The 23,098-nt window shown below is 39.7% G+C and overlaps 1 protein-coding gene across 1 annotated transcript in view; it reads left to right on the top strand.

Moving 5' to 3' along the window:
- Positions 1 to 15,574, top strand: part of pdhx (pyruvate dehydrogenase complex component X) — a 47,298-nt gene extending 31,724 nt beyond the window's left edge. Inside the window, exons 6-11 of the mRNA XM_005941743.3 lie at positions 760 to 925; positions 1,390 to 1,537; positions 3,624 to 3,682; positions 5,978 to 6,136; positions 12,177 to 12,241; positions 14,671 to 15,574. Coding sequence (XP_005941805.1) covers positions 760 to 925; positions 1,390 to 1,537; positions 3,624 to 3,682; positions 5,978 to 6,136; positions 12,177 to 12,241; positions 14,671 to 14,926 — 853 coding nt within the window. The 3' untranslated portion in view covers positions 14,927 to 15,574. The remainder of the gene's footprint in view (positions 1 to 759; positions 926 to 1,389; positions 1,538 to 3,623; positions 3,683 to 5,977; positions 6,137 to 12,176; positions 12,242 to 14,670) is intronic.
- Positions 15,575 to 23,098: the final 7,524 nt, after the last annotated feature.

Below are 23,098 nucleotides of genomic sequence, written 5' to 3'. Positions count from 1 at the left end.
ATGAAATTGTGTTAATAACAGTCAAGGCAGAGATAATGGCATTGGAGCACTTTTTCATGAAGAAGAAAATATTTTGATTTGTTTTTTACATAAAAAAATTAGGTCATTTGATAAATGAAAAAAAATGAAAAAGAAAAGGGTTATTAGAGGTAATAAATGATGTCTGTTATCTCTTTAACAGGCTGGAACTGAAAATCAGGTGCAGTTCAACAAAGACTGAGCCAACTAAAGCTGAAAGATAATCATGTTGTTTTTTTCATTTATTTTTTTTTAAACGAAGCATGTTTTCATTGTCTATTTGGATTGTCATGTGGTGCAATCATAAATATTGATAATTTTATATAAAATTTTATCCTGAGTAGTATTTGACAAACTTCTGACCCAGTCCAGTGTGTTTATTGTGCCTAGTTTGAGGTGTCTGGTTTTCCTTGCATCCAAAACAGTTTTGACACTCTTCCAGGTGGCCTCAGTGAATGGAAAATCACTAGGATTGCTGTTGAAGCTAGGCTAAGAGGAGCGGCAATGATCAGTGAGCAGTAGTATGGCTTCATACTTAGAAAGAAGAAAGAGATAAGGCTGAGATGGTTTGGTCATGTTCAGAGGCAGGATAGTGTATATGTTGGACAAAAGGTGTTGAATATGGTGCTTCCAGCTTCAGTGGAGGTTCGTGGATGTAGTTTGGTTTTTTTTGGTCTTTTTTCTTCTAAAAGTGTCTTTCTCACATTTAATGTTAAAATGGTCCCTTTTTTTTCTTAACAGGGATGCACTGAAGCTTCTGAAAGCATCTCCTGCTCCCAAAGCAGTGCCATCTGTGGTAGCCTCAACTCCTCCAAGTCCCATCTCTGCTCCAGCAGCCAGTCCTCTACCTCCAGGAAGCAGACCAAACATACCTCCATTGTCTGTACCGGGAAAACCAGGAGCACCGGTGATCACTCCTCACACATTCTCTCAAAAATACTCTTACATGGCGCAGTTTCTATTTCGGGTCGTACTAAGAAACTGCCAGATATCATTCAGTCATTTGGGGATTTGTCGCTTTTGGCTAAGAGGATGTAATGGGATTGTCTCATCTCAAACAATCACTATTTCTGCATGGTTAACTTTTACATTGCTGCTGTAGATATTTATCAGTTTCATTTGGTATAGTTAGTGGTATCCCGTAAGGTATTGCCTGTTCATCTCAAAGATTGAGGATTCTTTTTAACCAGCCATTAACTATCAAGGCTGCCGTCAACATTTATTCACTTCATGGGTTTTTGGAGTCATTAGCAGACACAGCAGTGAAGATGTGTCCACCATATCAGTGTTGGCTCTCTCAAAATGTCTTTTTTAAAATTTTATCCTTCACTGAATTATTTATCTCCCCTTCTTCCTCCTTCATATCTCCAGGGAACTTTCACTGAGGTTCCAGCTTCAAATGTCCGTCGTGTGATTGCTCAAAGGCTTACCCAGTCAAAGACCACCATCCCCCATTCATATGCATCCATCGACTGTGACATGGCTGCTGTCATGCAACTCCGCAAAGATTTGGCCAAAGGTAAAAACAATGAAATGAAAAAACTTGTCTTTTCATTAACACTGTTGTTGTCCTGCAAGTGGTATCTCCCTTAATGCATACTGACAGGTACATTTGTAAGACATCTTATCTGTGAAGTTGTGGATTTCAGAAGATTAATGTGACGCTTCATTCAAGCATTCAGCTCGTAGTTCATGTCCGTTCCTGTGTTTCAAATCAATACACACATCTGTGTTCCACAGGGGTGGTGACTTTTTTTTTTTTATGGACAGGTAAATTATTGTACTTGGCAAATGATTTAGCCAATTGTGAAGTTTAAATGCCTATCCATGAAGCAGTACCCCACAAGCAAGACCTGCAGTATACCTATGGCTGCAATAGAGCCCTGTTCTCAGTATCACAGAGACAGTATGGCATCATAAAGAGAAGTAATTTAGACAAACTAAATCCAAAAAGGAATTGCAGTCAGTTCCTCTTGACGAAGGGCACAACTTGTAACTTTATTTCTGTTTGCTGTGCTTTTTGTTAAGCATCAACAGTATCACTATTTTTTGTGTACTTGCCACATTTTGACTAGTAACTATAAACGCTGAAAGAGTTACTCAGCATGATGAGTGTGCACATGCTGTATGGATTCTTAAGAGGGGATTTGTGAATGGCTGAAGTTGGATTCACAGGGCTGACTTCTACTGATGAGATCTAGGAAAGAGCCATGTCTACCAAAGCCATTTCCTAATTTTCTACAGCATAGTATTAATACTTGTTAAATCTGTTGTTGTGTACCATGTGATAAATGACAGTATTACTGAATAAAAAAAAATGCTATTAAAGGCCTCTAAATACAAGTCAAATTTATTTATATAGCACATTTAAACCAATAGCCGTTGACCAAAGTGTTGTGCATTTCAAATAATCAAGTGACATTTAAGAAATGAAGTATAAAATGAGAAAACTTGAGTAAGAAATGACAAAATAAAGGTAGTCAGAACTGAAAGCCAAGGAATAAACGTGGGTTTAACAGTAAATGTAGGGGCAGTGAATACCACAGGGAAGATAGATTGTTACAATCTTATAATTTTTTTTTAAAAAATACACACTATACACATTGAATACTGTAAGTCTGATGCAATTCTAATATCAAATGAAGCATTGGTTGAAACTAGCAGTGTGGGCATTACTTCCTCAGCTTCACAACCTTCCCTAACAACGGTTATTGAGCAAACAGCTGCTGCTTGTGAAACAGAATTTTGGGTGTGTAATTTGAAGGACAGTTTCCACCACAAACCATTCACTTTTGCACATAAAAAGAAAAATATCTATCCTTAATGGCTTGATTTTCTAAATGGATCCTGTGACTACTTCAGGACATTTTTTCATGTTGATTAAGTAAGAGTACTATGTCAGATTCCAATTTTAAAACACTTAGTTTAATGCTGTGTCACGTAATTGGCCTTATTTAGCTCAACTTTTCAGCACAGTCAAACAAACAGTAAATCTCTTTGGGTCCTGTCTCTGTGATAGAGGAAATGGGATGGCCATTCCAGACCTATTAGCAAGGTTGTGTGTGTACGGAGGGATTCTCTCACCGGTTGTTTTTGTGGACTCTCATTGTTCTCGACCAGTGCGATTTCACGGTTAGCTCATTAATCATACTGCTCACAGCATTCAGAACTGTCTGGTACTGCATTATTGGCCACTAGTAAAAGTTGGCTCTGATGCCAAGCCTGACTGCCCCAATGTGTGTTACACACCAAGCAGGGAATGAAGCAAATTCGCATCAGTGAGTTTGGCATAGAGGGGCCTCTTCTGATCAGCTGGAGTGAACAACAACAATATATTGCATTTTTCCCTATGCAATAGCATGTGTAATGTCATGCACTTGCAGTTTGTTTACATGGAAATTAATTCATTTAGAATTTCCCCTCTTTAACTGAATGTTTTTTGATAACTGAAACATTACGGGTCTTGTACAAGATACTCGACTTTCACTGTGCCTTGGCATTTGGAACCATAGGTTTTTAGCTTATCCAGCTTTCCACTTGGCTTAGATCTGATAATAATAAGCAGAGATTAGGTTATTCTCATAAATCCTCCTTTGTCCTTTCAGAACAGATTAAAGTGTCTGTTAATGACTTCATCATCAAGGCAGCAGCTGTTACACTCAGAGTAAGTACTCCTCATTTGTTGTCATTTGTTTCTTCAGTGTGTGTAATTGCTAAAGATGGGTCATCTGTTCATCTCTAACCCTGTATTTTTTAGAACATTGCAGTGTTATCCATAACTTTAATCTCTTCCAGTGCTCAATAAACCATTTGGACACATGTGTCTAAGATGTGTTGTTAGATTTAAAGAATATGTGCAAGGCATAGGACGTTGTGGACGATGTGGCCCTCCTGGTAATGTAGTTATTCCAGCAACATTTCATAAGAATATAATGACTTACTTATTTTACACTCTAAAATACTATTTTATTATACTAATATAAAATATTGTGTCACATTATTGCCACTTCCCATCCTCATTTTCAAGTAAATTTCATGGCAAAGATACACACACCTACACACTTCCACTCGACACTCTCTCTCTCCCTTTCTCTCTCTGTCACACACACACACACACACTCCCCACATGAAGAATGTTGATTTATGTACCCAGTTTTGAATTTTTGTGTTCCAGATGATTGTTTTTTTTCTTACAGGTGCGCCAATTGGCGATAAATGCACTTCTGTTTGCACGCTGTCCTTTTATTATGACTTCATGTCCTGCCTTAGATGTTGTCATATTCTATGCCACATATAATGTAATAATTTTAATAACACAAATAGAAATGAAGAAATAAAAAGATGAACCCTCAACGAGAGGAGCCTACAGAGAATTTATAGAGCTAATGTCTGTGAAGGTTCTCAGTCATCCATGTCATTGTAGTCTAAGGAGCTTGGAAAGAAAAGCGTCTGGACATCTTTAAGTTGCTTGAAGATGTTTCACCTTTCATCCGAGAAGCTTCTTCAGTTCTAAGAACAAATGGGTGAGAGTCCCAGATTTAAGCCCCATGGGAGTGTCACCCCAAGAGGGACAATGGACCCCCTTATGATCCTCTACCTAATTACACGAGCCGAAGTGTGAAAATGGTAGGTGTAGGTCACAATCAGCCAATGTTTTGGGTGAGCTCATTGTGAAACCTAGCCCCACCCTATCATATGATATCCTGAGGTCAGATGACCCAGGATATGAGTGGGCATTAAGGCATCTGGGAAGGGATCTCAACACTGGATTGTAGATTGCAGACAGTTGGTGTCTGCCATCTAAACACAAACCTAAACAGAAACTTAACAATGTACTGTATGCTGTACAGTGTAGCAAGGAATGCTCAGACCTCCATATTGGAGAGACCAAACAGCCACTTCATAAACGCTTGGCACAACATAGCAGAGCCACCTCCACGAGACAAGACTCGACTGTCCATCTGCATCTAAAGGACAAAGGTCACCCTTTCAAGGATGCCAATGTTCATATTTTGGACAGAGAAGACTGATGGTTTGAAAGAGGAGGGAAAGAGCCATCTATGTCCACTTTGAGATCCCTTCCCAGATGCCTTAACGCCCACTCACATCCTGGGCCATTTGACCTCAGGAAATCAGATGATAGGGTGGGGCCAGGTTTCACAATGAGCTCACCCAAAACATTGGCAGATAGTGACCTACACCCGTTTTCACACTTCGGCTCGTGTAATTAGGTAGAGGATCATTAGGGGGTCCATTGTCCCTCTTGGGGTGGCACTCCCATGGGGCTTAAATCTGGGACTCTCACCCATTTGATCTTAGAACTGAAGAAGCTTCTCGGATGAAAGGTGAAACATCTTCAAGCAACTTAAAGAAGTCTAGACGATTTTCTTTCTAAGATTCTTAGATTATAGAGCTAATAAGATAAGATACCTTTATTAGTCCCACAAGGGGAAATCTTGAAAAAGCAAAATGTGTTTGGCACAATAGTGAATTCATATCTTAATTCTGATTGCAAAAGCTACCAAAGCAACACAGGCACTGTCACATTCACTGTGTTTTACTGTTGGTCTAATGTATTTGTGTACCTCTCAAATGTCAAGCTCATTTGCATTACCACTAATATTTTATTATAGGGACTCCACTTCTGATGAGTATTTGTTAAAAACACTCAAAAGATTCCCAGTTTAGAGCAGGAGGAGATACAAATTCAGCCCCAGGGGATCACAAACTAATGGTCTTCTAGTGCCAGTCACAAGCCCAGATAAAGTAGGAGGGCTGCATCAAGAGTGAGATCCGGTGTAAAATCTGTGCCAAATCAAATATGTGGATCCGTAGCAACCTCTGTAGAAATAAGGAAGCAGCTTAACACACCTCAACTGAAGAGAGCTTATCTCTTTTTGTCTTGATTTATCCCTGATAACATGAGGACATGAGGTGACCTTTGACTCCTGTTTCCTAGGAAATGCCAGAAGTGAATGTGACGTGGTCTGGTGATGGAGCCCGTGCACTTGATTCAGTGCATATTTCTATTGCTGTGGCAACAGACAAAGGTCTCATTACTCCAATCATCAAGGATGCTGCAAACAAAGGAGTCCAGGAGATCTCATCTAATGCTAAGGTAAAGAACTGGAAAATAAAAGAGTTGAAGGCAAAAAACAACTATGTGTAATCATTGTTCTGACATGCTATGAGTTAATGTGAGATTTAGACTTGACTGGACCCTAACAGATTCTGGCTGGAACTTTAATTAATTCAGAGTAGCATCATTCAATCCTCATTTCCACTCCTTCAGGGAACAGAAGTTGTAGTAATAACATTGTGTTCCCTTGGAGTTGATTCACTCAGTACAACAAATACAGTATGGAGTATATGTACACGCCCTGTAGAGTAGCCACTGAACCAGTGTCAGAGCACCAGTAATAGATCTGAACAAGAGTGTGGTAATGACTAACTAGCTACAATACAAATATCATTCACAGAAACCTCCTTAAATAGGGCTCATGAGGTTGCCCTGGTGGACTATGCTGTCACTCCCTGAGGCAAAGGCAAACCTTTGGTGCTAGGTTCAGTGGAGGTTCAGTGGGGCAACCCCTGTTTAGACAGTCCTTTACCTCTAGCTGAATTAACATAGCAAATAAACAACTGGTCATATTCGGAGTGCTGTCAGTGAAGGTACGTAGCACACACACCAGACGCAAGACAAGCTCCTCTATTCCTCATAGGGGGGAAGTGAGAAAACGGAGAATCTCAAAATCCATAGAGTGCAGTGACACGTGCAGACGTTGTTTTCTCCATGTGGTGGTTAGTTCTGAAACAAAATCTGGGAACATGGGCAGATGGTTTTTGACCATTGTGTACTCTGGAGCTTGGAAAACCCCTTGAAAGATGATGTTTCCTGAACAGAATATTTCTTCTTTTCTTGCTTTGGTAAAAATAAATAAATGCAAAGCAAAAAGTACTGCATGGAAAAGTCCAAATTAGCACTCTGGGCAACCTACGCACCAGCTCAGTGGTGGTGGCTAAAACAGTATTTGTAGTTAAGTTAGCATCAAGTCAGCAGATAGCAGAGCTAACTAACCAGATGAACCTGATATCTCCCAAGTGTTGTACAAAGTTAATCAACTGAAAAGGAGAAGCACTTTATATCTAATATAAAGGCCAGTAGATTTGGAATTTGATTTTTGATATCTGGAGAAGAGATCGATCAGATATGGTATATGAAGTAAAAATGGTCTTCTTTTTTTTTTTTTTTTTTCATTTTTTGCTTTCTCATAAACACCTGGGAACAATAATTTGTTTCCAAGGTTGCTCTGAAAATGTAAAGCACCAAAAAGATACTTAATGAAAAGAGCCACACACTTCTATCAAAGACGCATGCATCACAAATCGATGAATTATAAATGACTTTGAAATAGACGATGATAATAAAAAATATAATGTTTGACATGTAAAATTCCCTAAAGTTCAGAGCCTGTTTTTATGACTGTCTTATCTTTGTACACATTGATGTTGGATTCATCAGCTACCAGTCATAAAACCTGAAAATGCAAAACTCTTTCCATAATCAAGAAGTAGAGCTGACTTTTAGAACACTTATGGCTCTAATGACACAGTGTTGCTTGCACATTATCGACATCACAGCTCAGTGTCAGCACATGTAACCTTAGCTGTTGCAGTGACAGTGGTGGAAACCGTATTAGTATAATAGCATTTGTTCATGCAAGAGTGCTAATTTAAACTTGGGAGGGGTGAAAGTACGTTTGATTCACGGTGCATATCTGTGTATGCCAGTGATAGTCAGCAGGTGGTTGGATTTAGCAGTGGGTGTGTGATTAGGTTTTAGACATACTATTACTGTAACTGCCTAAACCCATGTGATCAGTTTTTGCAACAAATGTGATTGCTCAAGATCGGGTGCTTCTGTTTGTTTTGACTTTCACTTTGACTTTGACTACCAAAACCAGAGGTGAATATGTGTAAACAGTTGTGTACACAATACAATTTTACATTTTTCATCAACCTATTGAATACACATAGCTGCTTGCTTTGAAATATGTACATGTATTATTATATAGTTTGTCTCCACTGGCTGCCGTGGTGGTCCAGCTCAGACCAGAAGCGCTGCTATGTTTGTTAAACACTTTTGCATCACAAACAGTTCCTTTTTTATCTTTTGTTCCTTTTTGCGTTCCTTCCTTTTTCATTATATTGAAAAACAATTGTTTTCGTTTGTTTTTTTTCTTTAGAGACCTGAAATTAATGTGGTCAAAGTGTTCTGTTCTTTCTAATTATATTGCTAATGATTTGTTGTGACTCCCAGTAGACAATGTATTACTTTTATAGTGATTGTCTTAACCTATTTTGATTATTTTAGTTCAAATAATATAATATTTGTCAGTTGTTCAGATGCCAGATCAGAATGTTTCAGTACTAACATACTTGCATACACAACAGCTGCTTTAAAGCATGAGTAGTAACACTGCACACATGTCACTCCACCTAAGCCTTCAAAATGCTCTTTACCACCCACAGCTATTCAATTTATTTGTGCTGCTGCTTTGAGGTAAATGTGCATTTGCTGGTTTTCATAGGTCTCGAATTAAAATTGACACAATGTCTGAATAGAGCACTGCTGGCCGTTGATTTGATGCAGAGGAACATGACTGTTTTTGCACTTAGGGCTCTTATCATAATTGTACCGACCATACTCTATTGTGTCTTGTGAGTCACTCTCAAGTTTCCGTGATGGTTATATCCCACCATTAACCTTTTAAGAACATTTCTATTCAAATAAGCCAATAACTTAGAAGAAGATAAGTTCAGTGCTACATTTTAACAATAAGCTCTTCATTATTTCAACAGTCTGTGGTATAATGTGGAGCATGTACTTTTATAATGTTTTACTGCTTGATATCACCATCCTTCTTTGAGAAGGTTGAATGAGCCATGTGTTTGCACTAGAAACAATACCTTTTTCACGCTTTGTTTCTCAGTTATATTGGGTTTTCTCCAAGCTTTTCAGACAGCATTCATGCTGTGAGAGAGCAAGGATTCGCATAACCTAGCTGAACTAATGTATTACCAGATGCCTCATCTGCAGTTCTGGGTGCTTTTCATTCCCGTTTCTTTAATTTACCCATGCACATTAGGATAGTAATTTATTTCTGTGAGGACCATGGTGAACATTTTAAAAGTGCAATTTCAGTTTTGAATTCCATTTGCGTTTCTTTATTCTGTCTTTTCGTTTTTTTCAATGTCAGACATTGATTTTAATATTATTTTCATTAGTTGTGTGGATGCCCTCAAGGGCATTGAGTTCCTGTTTCTCTTTATTCTTTATCCTTTATTCTTGTCGCTTCCGTACGTTTTTTGCACCTTAACTACTCCCTCAGTTTTCAGCCGATTTTCTCAGTTCAAACTCTAAACTGTTCTGCTCTTTCCGGCTATATCTTTTGGTGTTTATTGCTATTATACTATTTAAAATATTACACTTTTTTCCTTTAATTTGTCCCATTGAAATGAATGGAAAACTTCAGAAATTCTGCTAAAACTTTCTTGTTTTTGAAACTTAACTACATGCTCATACTTTCACATAGAAACACCATTCAAACTTTAAAACGTTCTCAAATGATTGGGCTATTCCTGTGTGATTCAGCTTTTTCATATCTGTTACCGTTTTCATTTAATGCCTCTTTAAGTTTTCAGTTGCAGCTTTGTGATTTTTCACAAAATACATGCGTTGTTATGGTTGCTATGCAATTAACTCAGAGTGAGTGCTCGTCCGTTCTGAATTTTCTCTTCATGTCTGAACAACTTCTTGCTACTTGCTCAATTTCCACTCATCCCCCACAAATTATACATCAAAATGTAGGTATTTTTGCTGGCTTTAAGACAGTGTCACTATAATTATTGTGTGAGTTACGTTTTTTTCACAATTTGCCTCGAAGTGACACAAGGTCTAAAAACTCCCCATTCAAAGTCTATGGGGAGGTTGTGAAACTCAGAGCTGAAATACTGAAACTGAAGGCATTTTCAAATCGTCATTTCTCCTTAACGAAGCGAAGTTAAGACATGGGGCTTGTGCCAATTCATCTTCAGACAGTGCTGACACTCACGGTCTAAGCAGTTTTTACAGTCATCTTACCGTTGAGCCATAAATTACGTTTGTTTGAGGGGTGGAAATCTGTCCTCCTTTCATTTTTTTCAAACTCCGAAAATGAATCCGTTTCTTCTCTCGTCATATCTCCGCGACGGAGTTACAAAGAGCTATGAAAATCGCAGTCAAAGTAAACCAAAGTCCGCTGATTCACCCAGTACAAGAATTATGCTTCTATCCCACCTAGTTATTGAGTTACACGACGTTTTGTAACTCCTCTCGCCTCTTACCGCGATCTAATTCTGACTGCTCATCACCCTGTTTTCCAGGCGCCCCGGGCTCTTTCCCAGTGGCGCAGTTGGTAATGACACGGGTCTGAAGCCCAAAGGTCGTGGGTTCAATTCCACCTTGTCCACATGTTTTTCTTCCACTACAAATTAATACACTATCACAGACCTGTAATTCATATTGATAATTTATTACAATTCGGCAACATTTTATGATTTTGGCAGCTTTTCTAATATGGATCTCAGATTCTTGTTAACGCTCCATGGCAGAAATACATACAAGTACACAGCCTGATGAAGCAGACAGAAGCAGTACCTCTGATTGGTGGACTGAAATTGAGCAGAACCAGGTTGTTCTCCCTCTTTTCACCAGAAAGTTCAGTGTTTTCTCGGCCTCTTCAGCTGTTTTTAATAAGAATTTTCAGCTTTTTCACCTTTTTTCAGGTATATGAGAACCAGTTTGGCTCAGTGAGATGAGTATGAGATGAAATTCTACTGATTTACCTCTTTTCTGCCAAATTGTCAAAGGAGCTTGCAAAGAAAAGCGTCTGGACTTCTTTAAGTTACTTGAAGACGTTTCACCTCTCATCCGAGAAGCTTCTTCAGTTGTAAGGTCAAATGGTGGAGAACTGAAGAAGCTTCTCGGATGAGAGGTGAAACGTCTTCAAGTAACTTAAAGAAGTCCAGACGCTTTTCTTTGCAAGCTCCTTTGACTACGATGACCTGGATGACTGAGAACCTTCACAGACATATTTTTCTGCCAAATCTTAAAACATTTCACCTCTTATCAGCATAATTCTCAGCAGCTTCTGCTCTTTTCAGCAGAATTCTGCTCATTCACCTCTTTTCAGCAGAAATTCTGCTTATTCACCTCTGCTGCAAAAATTTTCAGCCTTTTCACCTCTTATCAGCATAAATCTCAGCTGTTTTAAGAAAAAAACCTCCTTTGAGCAGAAATTCTGCTGATTCACTTCTTTTTTTGCAGAATTTTCAGCCTTTTCACCTCTTTACATAACAATTCTCAGCAGCTTCTGCTCATTTTAGCAGAATTGTCAGTCTCTCCAATCTTTTTCAGCCGTTTTCAGCAAAAACCTCTTTTCAGCAGAATTCTGCTGATTGACCTCTTTTCTGCAAAATTTTCAGCCTTTTCACCTCTTATCAGCACAATTCTCAGCAGCTTCTGCTCATTTCATCAAAATTGTCAGTCTCTCCACCTTGTGAGAATGAGCTTGCCTTAGTGAGACAAGTGGCTACCTTGAGACCAAAAGGGCCAGGTTCGAATCCTGCTCAGGGCTACATTTTTTTTTTCCACCACTTTTCAGCAAAAATTTCTCCGTCTTTACCCCTTTCAGTAGAATTTTTTGCTTTTCACCACTTTTCAGCAAAAAAATTCTGCTTCTTCACCTGTTTTCTGCAAAATTTTCAGTTTCTTCACCGCCAGACAACTTTTTGCAATTTTTTAACTTTTTCAGCTTTTTTCAGCAGACGTCTTACGCGTTAAGGCATCCACACAGCATTTTCGCAGGAAATGCAAATTTTTCTAGTTGCATTTGTGAGGAACTGAACCTTATTAGGAAAACATTCTTTTCTGTATTTTGTGTTGCAGACTGTACAATAACTAACAGTTAATTAGTACTGCACATGCTTATGGTTTTATCTACATTTCCAAGTCTGTTGTGTATATCACACATGTATTCTGGCTATTGTGTATTTGATCTATTTTATACATCAAATGTATTTATTTCTTTAAGAATATCCATCTTGTGTTTTTATAGGCTCTGGCCCAGAAGGCTCGAGATGGGAAACTGCTTCCTGAGGAATACCAGGGAGGCTCATTTAGGTAAAGTCATTATTATAGTCAGTATTTTTACCAGGTTTTCCTTTTTATTTTTAGTACTGCTGTCTCAGTTAATTGCTATTCAATAGACTTTTTTGTAATGTGTCAAAAAGTGGTTCCTGTGATCTATTAATACTATTTCCCCAATGTTCCTTTGAAACTCAGTTATAAGAATAAGCCATTATACATTTCCGCATTTATGATTAAAATCTGGTTTCACAGTGAGCCAATATATTATGCATATTCTACATTTCGTGTGAGCCTGAGCTGAATGTGTTCTTGGGCGACAAAGACCATCAGTTACTGTTCATCAATTGCAGAAGTGTGAAGGAGGGGGGCTTTTTAACTCATTAGAATTAATGGTGTCATTTAGAAACAAATGGGGTTTCTGTGTCAGGCAGAAGCAATGGATTCCTACGGAGACCACTTTCTTCGTCCTCCTGAGGATATACAGTGGGGCAAAAAAGTATTTAGTCAGCCACCGATTGTGCAAGTTCCCCCACTTAAAATGATGACAGAGGTCAGTAATTTGCACCAGAGGTACACTTCAACTGTGAGAGACAGAATGTGAAAAAAAAATCCATGAATTCACATGGTAGGATTTGTAAAGAATTTATTCGTAAATTAGGGTGGAAAATAAGTATTTGGTCACCTCAAACAAGGAAAATCTCTGGCTCTCACAGACCTGTAACGTCTTCTGTAAGAAGCTTTTCTGTCCCCCACTCGTTACCTGTATGAATGGCACCTGTTTGAACTCATCATCTGTATAAAAGACACCTGTCCACAGCCTCAAACAGTCAGACTCCAAACTCCGCCATGGCCAAGACCAAAGAGCTTTCGAAGGACACCAGGAAAAGTATTGTAGACCTGCACCAGACTGGGAAGAGTGAATCTACAATAGGCAAGCAGCTTGGTGTGAAAAAATCAACTGTGGGAGCAATCATCAGAAAATGGAAGACATACAAGACCACTGATAATCTCCCTCGATCTGGGGCTCCACGCAAGATCTCATCCCGTGGGGTCAAAATGATCATGAGAACGGTGAGCAAAGATCCCAGAACCACACGGGGGGACCTGGTGAATGACCTGCAGAGAGCTGGGACCAAAGTAACAAAGGTCACCATCAGTAACACACTACAACGGCAGGGAATCAAATCCCGCAGTGCCAGACGTGTTCCGCTGCTGAAGCCAGTGCATGTCCAGGCCCGTCTGAAGTTTGCCAGAGAGCACATGGATGATACAGCAGAGGATTGGGAGAATGTCATGTGGTCAGATGAAACCAAAGTAGAACTTTTTGGTATAAACTCAACTCGTCGTGTTTGGAGGAAGAAGAATACTGAGTTGCATCCCAAGAACACCATACCTACTGTGAAGCATGGGGGTGGAAACATCATGCTATGGGGCTGTTTTTCTGCCAAGGGGACAGGACGACTGATCCGTGTTAAGGACAGAATGAATGGGGCCATGTATCGTGAGATTTTGAGCCAAAACCTCCTTCCATCAGTGAGAACTTTGAAGATGAAACGAGGCTGGGTCTTCCAACATGACAATGATCCAAAACACACCGCCCGGGCAACAAAGGAGTGGCTCCGTAAGAAGCATTTGAAAGTCCTGGAGTGGCCTAGCCAGTCTCCAGACCTCAACCCCATAGAAAATCTGTGGCGGGAGTTGAAAGTCCGTGTTGCTCGGCGACAGCCCCAAAACATCACTGCTCTCGAGAAGATCTGCATGGAGGAATGGGCCAAAATACCAGCTACTGTGTGTGCAAACCTGGTAAAGACCTATAGTAAACGTTTGACCTCTGTTATTGCCAACAAAGGTTATGTTACAAAGTATTGAGTTGTATTTTTGTTATTGACCAAATACTTATTTTCCACCCTGATTTACGAATAAATTCTTTACAAATCCTACCATGTGGATTCATGGATTTTTTTTTCACATTCTGTCTCTCACAGTTGAAGTGTACCTCTGGTGCAAATTACTGACCTCTGTCATCATTTTAAGTGGGGGAACTTGCACAATCAGTGGCTGACTAAATACTTTTTTGCCCCACTGTACATTATGTCTATATCCTTCACCTATTAGTTTTTCCATTCCCCTGAACCAGAACTCCCATTAATGCAAACATCAGAAAGCCCTCAGGTCATTTTTGCACAATATTTAGGGGCAGTTCTTGAGCTGAATTTTGCTGTAGTAATCTTAACTGCTTAGCGTTTTATTTTAGCAGCTGTCTATCAGATGTTGACAAAAAGTCATTCATTAAAAGTGATAATATTCTTTTTTTTCTTTTTTTTTTTTTTTAACCTAAATAAATTTGTTTTATAGCCACTAATGCCTGCTTAGTTTTTATTTATCGTCTTGACCTTTTATTATCTTCAGCTAACTTTGACGTGCTGATATGCGTGCTATCTTTTTCTCTTTTTATCCCACAGTATATCTAACCTAGGGATGTTTGGAATCAGTGGCTTCAGTGCTGTGATTAACCCGCCTCAGGCATGTATCCTTGCTGTTGGGACGTCCAGGGCTGAACTGCACCTCTGTGAGGATGATCAGACCCTATGCACCAAGCAGCTGATGACAATTACGTTGTCCAGTGACGGGAGACTAGTGGACGACGAATTAGCATCACGGTTTCTTGATAAATTTCGAGCCAACCTAGAAAAACCACAACGCATGGCCCTGGTGTGAAAAAACAAACAGAGAGAGCTTTATAAAAGGCACTTTATAGATATAGGAAGAAACACCTACATGACAAAGCCTGGCTCATGGTTTTCACAGCCAGAGAGCTCTTAAACGGTTGGTTTCCAATTAAGGCTTACAGAGTTAGAATTGTACATAATTAAAAGTTCATTTTTTGGACTACTTCTGACTGATGATCAACCAGGCTTTGTGATGGAGGAGTTATGGGGACTCAGCTAGAGTGGAGGAACATTCTTGGTGCCAAATTACCAAGAAAAAGATTATTCTGCCACACTAGTGTTGTGTACATAAAGTGTTTCAAGTCCAGCTCAACTGCTGTTTCGCAGTCAAGTGTATCTGCTCGATGTCACTGTTGGTAAACATGCAAATAGTTCTCTCAAAACTTCACTATACATTTCTACAACAAAGCTATACATTACTGAACAATACAACTGGCAGTACAATTTCCATTTAGATTGCAAAACCCACATAAAATGGTTTCTGTTACAAAATGTAAGAATCTAATTGATTTATTATTAATTTTCCTATTAATATGTTTTAACTTATTTAAAATAAACTACACTGGAGAACAAGTCCTTCAAATTCAGCTGTATACAAATCAAGGTTGCCAATAAAACGCATTGTTCAGTCTTAAAATGTTTGTGTGTGTGTGTCATTAATGTTTTTCCCAGATTTTCAGAAAGTAGCAGATTCACAAACTGGATTACACAAGTGTGTGTTTCTGTTTAATTAGAATCCAAAGAGATTACATAGTAATTATTTTTTAAAAGCTAATTAGAATAATTTGTTGGGTTGAGTGTACAGGTCAGGTTCTCATGGCAGATGCTTATCTTTGCTTTAAGCGTGGGAAGAACAGCTGTCTCTTTATATACTACCAGTAAGACAAAGCTTATCCTAAATATGCAAAAGCATATTCTAATATTTTTAAAGCAGGAGGAAAAAAGCTGTGGTTTCAAACATTCTCTGGGGGGTTAGATTTCCATTTTATCCACTATCAGCCTTGAAAGGGTTAAAAAAAAAAAAAAAAAACGGTTGCCTTGCACCTGTTCAGCTGAATTCAGATAGATTTTAAGTCTGAATGTAAATTACCCGAGGTGAGTTGTGGAATAGGCAGGTTGCAACGGTACCAAAGCAGACTTGATTTGATGTTGCTATGGCCAGGATTAAAGACAAAAGGGGGGTGGATTCAATTTTATTTATATAGCGACAAGGTGTAGCAGCAGCCTACATCTATCGTGGCATAACTAATGGAGGATTCAGGAGAACAGTGAACACAAACTCTAATACCAGCCTTTCCTTTCTCATTTTTCCTTCACTGCAAGTCTTCCGGCCCTTTACAACCTTTTCCTAATAACAAGCAAGGACATTTCGTGCTATGGTTGCTGTGGCATCAGATTGAGAGGGAGACATAGACACAGAAAGGGGTACTTAGGAACAGGGGGTTGGTTGGCATAGCCCAACTGTTTTATCCACTATGCTCACCTCTGCACACACACTCCCTTTCATTAGTTACCAAGGCAACAGAAAATGCACTTAAGCACAAAGAGAGTATCAGATAAAGTGGTAGTTGTTAACATTTCTTGTTTCAGCATGTGGATATAAACTTTACTTTTCATCAACATTCTCACAGAGATGTACTAGTCGTGACAGTCAATATTAGAATAGAGTGGCCTATTGTTATTAATGTACATGTACCATAAAATTGTGGGTGCTCCACACCAACTGTGCAGGAAACGTAAATAGTAAAACAACAGAAATAAATGACGTGCAGGACTAATATACAAACACTATTGACTAATTTAGTTTTGTCAGTTATATTTAGGTTATTAGGGAACTGAATACTATATCACCACATCTGATAGTATTTCAGCCTCAGTCGAACCCATTCTTCATCTCCATTACTTTTTAATGTATGAATGATGATGAATATAAATAGTTTTGCATGTCATCTGTGCTGATCTCACTGCTGAGTATTTATCACTATGCACAATTTACCCGTATGCTGAGAAGAGATGATGTGCCTTTACAGATCATTAAATATCAAGTCCAATGCAACACAACTGATCCATAAAAAGCACCAGCATCTATACAAATATTTGTATAGAATGAATGCATTGATAAATTGGACTATAATGTTATGATGTATCTTTTTATATGTGCCTCACTGTTACAGAACTGAATGTCAATGAGGGGAAATCTTGCTGTGTTCGGCCTTCGTGCTATTGCAGATTGCGATCAGTTTGACAACTGCTGGATCTGTTAAATAAAGCAGCTGAACAACGCACTTCGAGATATCAGCTCTGCAGCAAAACAGAGTCTGAGATTTCCTTGGCTTTCTTTGCACAGTTTGACATTTAGTCCTCTGATAGCCACCCGCCAATCTCTGCCCAATGATCTTATTATATGTAACAGCTGGATAAGGGAGCTGCATTGACAGCAAGAATTAGATTTGTTCCCACTAAGGTTTTGCTGAACAGTTTTCAGGGTCTTGAAGATAATACAGGGGCTCAGGCATATGTGTAGGTCAGGCCAATGGACACACAGCATGGTACTGAGTGCTGGAGGCAGTTGCTATGGAGACCAAAGAGAGCAAGTGTGCACCTCTTGGATGTCCTTCAGGCACTTGGTCCAAAAAATGTGTTGGTCCAAAAGCTGTAATGGCTGAATTCCATGTTTGAGGGTTTTCAGCTGCATATAATGAGGGATTGGGACCAGATCTTGTTTATATTAGAAAAAAAAGGCATAGGGGGAACTGCAGTCTCTTCAGTTTGAATCCCACTCTTTCCCCAAGCCATTCAATCCTGGAGATGTAGATTTCTTCATCAAGTCAAGAAATAGATAATTATTGGAAGTATAAATTAAGACTTTTTTTTTTTTTTACCAGAAACCATGATTTAAAGCAAACCGTTAAGGTTACATCTTCTGTAATGCACTATTCTATTGCCTGCTTTATTCTGGTCATTTATATAGGGAGGGCCACATGCAGTGCAGATTTACATTGTACAAGCAGGCAGGCTAATCACCGCAGCTGGCAAGAGGGTTGCTCTCATCCACATTATCTCATGCTCAAGTTTGTTCAGCCATTGTTGACAGGATTTCCTCTGGTCTCCCCATTTCCCCTTACGACCAGGACTTCTTTATTCAATCCTCTTTTAAATATGATACGTTTTGTTTGCTTAACCCAGCTGTAATACTAGGCTACTACTCTATACTTCCTCTTCTTTTTTCGGAGTTATGCCACATTTAGAACTTGATGTCATTTCTTTCGAAAGGTGTCAGTTGCTGCTGAGCTTAAAGCATCCTGTTTGTTTCTTCTGAAAGGAAACACATGTAGCGTTCCCAGAAACCGAGAGATATCTGCAAACATTTCAAATGAGACTTACTGAGGCTTATCTTTATGCAAACTGAGGGTACAGGTGACACAGGACATTCCATTTGGCTTTACAGTATGCTGTGACATTCACTATCTAAACACGGCCTCTGCTGTCCCAGCACCCAAACAGAAGCAAGGCCCTTGCTTTGTTGTTGTTGCAAAGCCCAGCCTTTTGAAGCGGTCCAGTCATGGTCCCGTGATGCTGGGAGAGCTCACTCAGCTCGACACTCTGCAGTGTGAGGCAGAGCTCGGCCAGAGATACACAACGAGGACACAGTCCTAGCAACCTCCTAACTTTATTAAGTTTATTAGACAAAGGGAAAGAATAGTTGTTTCGGGGAGAATTGGGTTAAAACACAAACTTACTATTTTTGTCACGCGCAGATAATTTGTACAAATATTCAACAGTTGCAAGGGGATAACTAAGAAAATACTAAATATATAAAAGCAATAATGATAAATGAGACCAACAGAACCTTAGTGTCAAAATAAGCTGTACAAAAAATGGTTCAACATATTACAAAGTGGTGGTACCAGGGATGAAGGGCCCTTTTGACTGCAGAATGTAGTGGGTCTTGTATAGCCTTTGGTTATTGGCAAGTTGCTTTTTATTATTTGACAGAGTTCAGCTCCAGGCAACCAGGAGATGAGTTTCATCAGAGACAACACACACAAATATAGAAAGAGTTCCTGTGGTCGTCATACTGTACAGCCTCACTACACCACATACTTTACATCACTCATATTCATCACATGTTTAGACTGTGAATGTTGAATGTTTGTCTCACTGCTCTGCACTTATTTGGACATCTTGCAGTCTCTTTTAGCTCAAATTCCAGTAACGGCTCTGGTCGAAAGGAAAAAGGCACGCTGCCCAAAAGGAATTTTAAGGAGTCGCCAATAGGCAGCCTAAATTACCACAAGGATTCCCAAACACGGTGTCAGCGTATGTGTGTGATCTCATTTAGTTAACATCATGGGAAAGTTCCTTTTTTTTATAATCAGTGACTCAGGAGTCTGATGTTTAATTAGGGATTTACTCATATATTGTATCCCCCAGTGTTCCTTTGTGTTCTTTGCTTTTCTTTTCACTGCCATACACCAGCAATAGCCACATGATAACCCTTGAAGGTTATCTGCAATTTGTTATTTTTCAAGCCATCATTGCAGCCTATGTGGTTATGAATAGGGTTCACAACCTAAATCGCGGTTGAATGAGAAATATGACCCACTTAGTCATTAGCCCATTTTCATGTTCATACGAGCTCTTAAACACAATGGGTTCAACTAGGAAGAGCAAGTTTATTTTACTTGTATAAACTGACGGTGATTGAGAGTTTTGTGCATTCCATTGTGCTGGAGTGTTGACCAAGTTAGCCTCTCCTTGGCTCAGTCTAGCTTATCTGGGATTGTGTATGTACAGCTGTTTAAGAGAGGCTTCAGCAGTCATGGCAAATGTTACTCATTGACCCAACTATTCATTAAAGCAGTGGATCATCATTTCAGTTTAAATCATTGTTGTTTCTCCTGTGAGACTGGGGCAGACATTGTGCTGAGAAGGAAACATGCTAGACAGCTCTTGATCACTCTATACAAACATTTGGTCTTCAGAAGCTTGTTGTCTGGGGACACCTCAGGCCCTCCAAGGTTTGGAGGCCTATCTCCACCCACCACCACTTCCCCTGCCAGTGGCGGACTCCCTCAGGTGTCGGTGCGTTGGTGGTTCTTTGTGTCTGGGGGTGGGCGTCCAGGTACACACCGGCTCACTCCTTGGCGGCCGCTTATCGGGGCCTGGAGCCTGGGGCTCGCTCGGGCCCCTTCGGAGGTGGGGTGCCCCCGGCCTCTCGGCCTGGGGCTCGGTCACTCAGGCACAGCTGGGGGCCGGCGGAGCTCATGGGCGTGCCACTGCAACTCCCCCTGGCTTCTGCTCCGCGGCTGCTGAGTGAGCCCTCATCTGGGACTCTCCTCAGCTCTTACTGGAACAGTGGCGTGGCTGCCCCTCTGTTGGTCTTCCATGGTCTCTTGTGTTCTGGGGGCCTCTGGATGTCTGGAGTTTTGATCTCCTCCATACCCGCTTCACACCCTGGAGGACGGGGCTGTGGCCCCCCCACACTCCCTAGCAGATCGTTACATGGAGAAACCTTTGGAATACAAGCGCGCTGATCCACACAGGTATGCACACGGGTGTTCACTGCTCATAGACCCAAATTACACCTTTCTTGGCTGCTACTTCGAAGCACATCTATCCTGCGTGCTGCACAACAACATTGAATATTTAGTATTTACTGCTGTTTACACTTAGCTAGATTAATGCGATGGTGTTGTGTTTAGTATGTTGCTTTGTTTATTTTTTTTTGGTTTTTTTGCTTGTTTTCTATTCTTCTCTCAACAGGTGATCCAGGAGATTTTTATTTTTTTTCTCCCCCCCTTTGTCACTGTCCCTCTCCCCTTCTGTTTTTCCTTTCCTTCCTCTTTCTTTCTCCCTTTCCTATCCCTCACTCATGTCTGTCCCGTCTGTAACATCTGAAAATAAAATATAATAAATAATAAAAACAAAGATCGACCAAATGGACCAATACGGCAATGCCACGATGATCCATTTGGCAAAGTAAATCCATTGGGTATCCTTGTTGGTCTTCAGACAACAATTCTGATGGCTAAAGAACCAAATGGGACAGGCAGAAAAAAAAAAAAAAGAAGCTTGTTGTCATTGTTTCTCCTGTTCTTTTTCTTTCTTTCTTTTTTTTTTGGGGGGGGGGGGACCTTTTTCAGACTATTTGAGTGATGTTTCATTTTTTAAATGTCAGTATAGCCCATTTCCAGTCAAAGGTTAAGAGCAAGATATACTAATCACACCAGGAAAGGCAGGAAATGCGTCTGTGTTATGAGGTGTAAAAAAAGGAAGTTGAAATAAATAGGGGTTTTTATGGTTTCTAGCATTGCAAACATGTTTACTTGCATTCTGTCTTGTAGGATAAACTGTCATGTCACTATGGCAACAGTAAAACAGGAAGTAAGCTATATTTGTGCTGTAGGAGTGTGAATAACTCAGATACCTAGTTACATTTTTTTTTTTTTTGCATAGATAAGCAGCAAATACTTAATAACTTAATAATTTAATTTATATATATATATTCAAGGATGGGCTCAGTTCTCAGCTTTTCTCCAGCAGATGTAGCAGTAGCATTGCTCAAAAATAAGTCCAATTGATGCTTCTCTTACATGCTAATCATATACAAATCATGAGATTATACCTATACAAATCATTTAATACAAATCATGAGATGTCGTTTAGAGATTATAGTTAAGACTTTGAAGCAGATATTTGTGTGTCCTTGGTGTATTCTGTGCTTTTGCATATGTTGGACACTTGACTCTAGGGATGGCAACATCCAGTTGGTTGATCACTCAGCTTAATTGCCAATTACAAAGATATTTCAAAACCTATTACATGAATGGCCATGAACTATGGGTTCAAAGCACAGGGTGATCGTGATAGTGATGTTTACTGTATGTTTTCTTTTGCACCTCAGTCTCCTTTTTCACTTAACTTGAACTATAGGACAATTCCGAATGGGGATCCCCCTACTCAGGCACGATGCTCACATTTTTGGTATGTCAGCCAACTCCTAGGAACTTCTTTAGTAATCTCTTAACTTTTGAGTTAATGCTGTCTCCAAGTCAGTATTTCAGATGAAACTTTAAATGGTTCTCGAATGCAAGAATAACTCACAGGTGCTTACAATGGACTGTGTTTTTTGTACAATGACGGTACGAATAATGAGCTGGTTAAGATGTAGAGTTTTATTTCAGGCATGTTGGAATGATTGGTGAGCATTTTACTCAGTACACCGTGCTGCTGTGCCAACTGTTGCTTACTTGCACCCTTACTAGAGCTGTTGACACTTAACCTTGGTACAGTGGTAACCTTACACTTCCTGTGTTGCAAGTCAACTGTGAGGGAAATTGTGATTTAAATGAGTGGGAAAATGCTGAGATGTAAGATATAAAAGCTAAAGTAATAAAGTAATGCACTAATAACGGTTTTCAACTGAAGGGCCAGGTCACTTATTATTTGAATTCTGTTCCCATGACTACAGAGGTACTGGCCATGCTGAGCCATTAGACATACTTTGTGGTTGATATGGAACTCCCGGGAATACAGACAGTCACTTATGCTTTCTCACCGCACTGTTTACTTGAGATATTGCGCAATCACATGCAAAATCACAAGATGTGTCACTGGGGAGATTCCGGTAACCTGAGGTGGCTTTATCCATCATCCTGATGAAGTGAAATGTTAAACCTAAAGATAGATTTGAGACAGGTTTCTCATGATGGTAGTGAAACCTCTAGTTGTTGAGATAGCACCACACATTGTTCTGCGTTAACAGGCACCATTGCATGAAAAGTGAAAAGTTTCAAGGTGCTTTCTGTATGCAGATTTTTAATAAAGTTGTGTCTTGAACACATTTCCGTTGATGGATCTGTATCTTTGAAGTGTTTGCAATGTTCAAGGCAGATGTCGGACACACACAGAGAGAGATAAAGGTGCAGTAAGAAGTTGAAGCTGATGATGAGGTGTGTCTGTGAAATGGATTTGACCTCTTATAATTGGTCACGCAGGCAAAAAAAAAAATAGACATAGAGACAGAAAAAGTGCAAAGGAGCACAAGACAAAAAAGGAAGCAAAAAAATCTGATGACAATAGAGTGAGGATTAAAGAGAAAACAGATGGGCTCTTTTAAAACGGTCAAGAACATGAAAAGGGGAAGTTGGGGGGGGGG

Source organism: Haplochromis burtoni, unplaced genomic scaffold, assembly GCF_018398535.1.
Source record: "Haplochromis burtoni strain Fernald_Lab_line unplaced genomic scaffold, NCSU_Asbu1 Contig_322, whole genome shotgun sequence".
Lineage (NCBI taxonomy): Eukaryota > Metazoa > Chordata > Actinopteri > Cichliformes > Cichlidae > Haplochromis > Haplochromis burtoni.
This window is presented reverse-complemented; position numbering and strand designations above follow the sequence as displayed.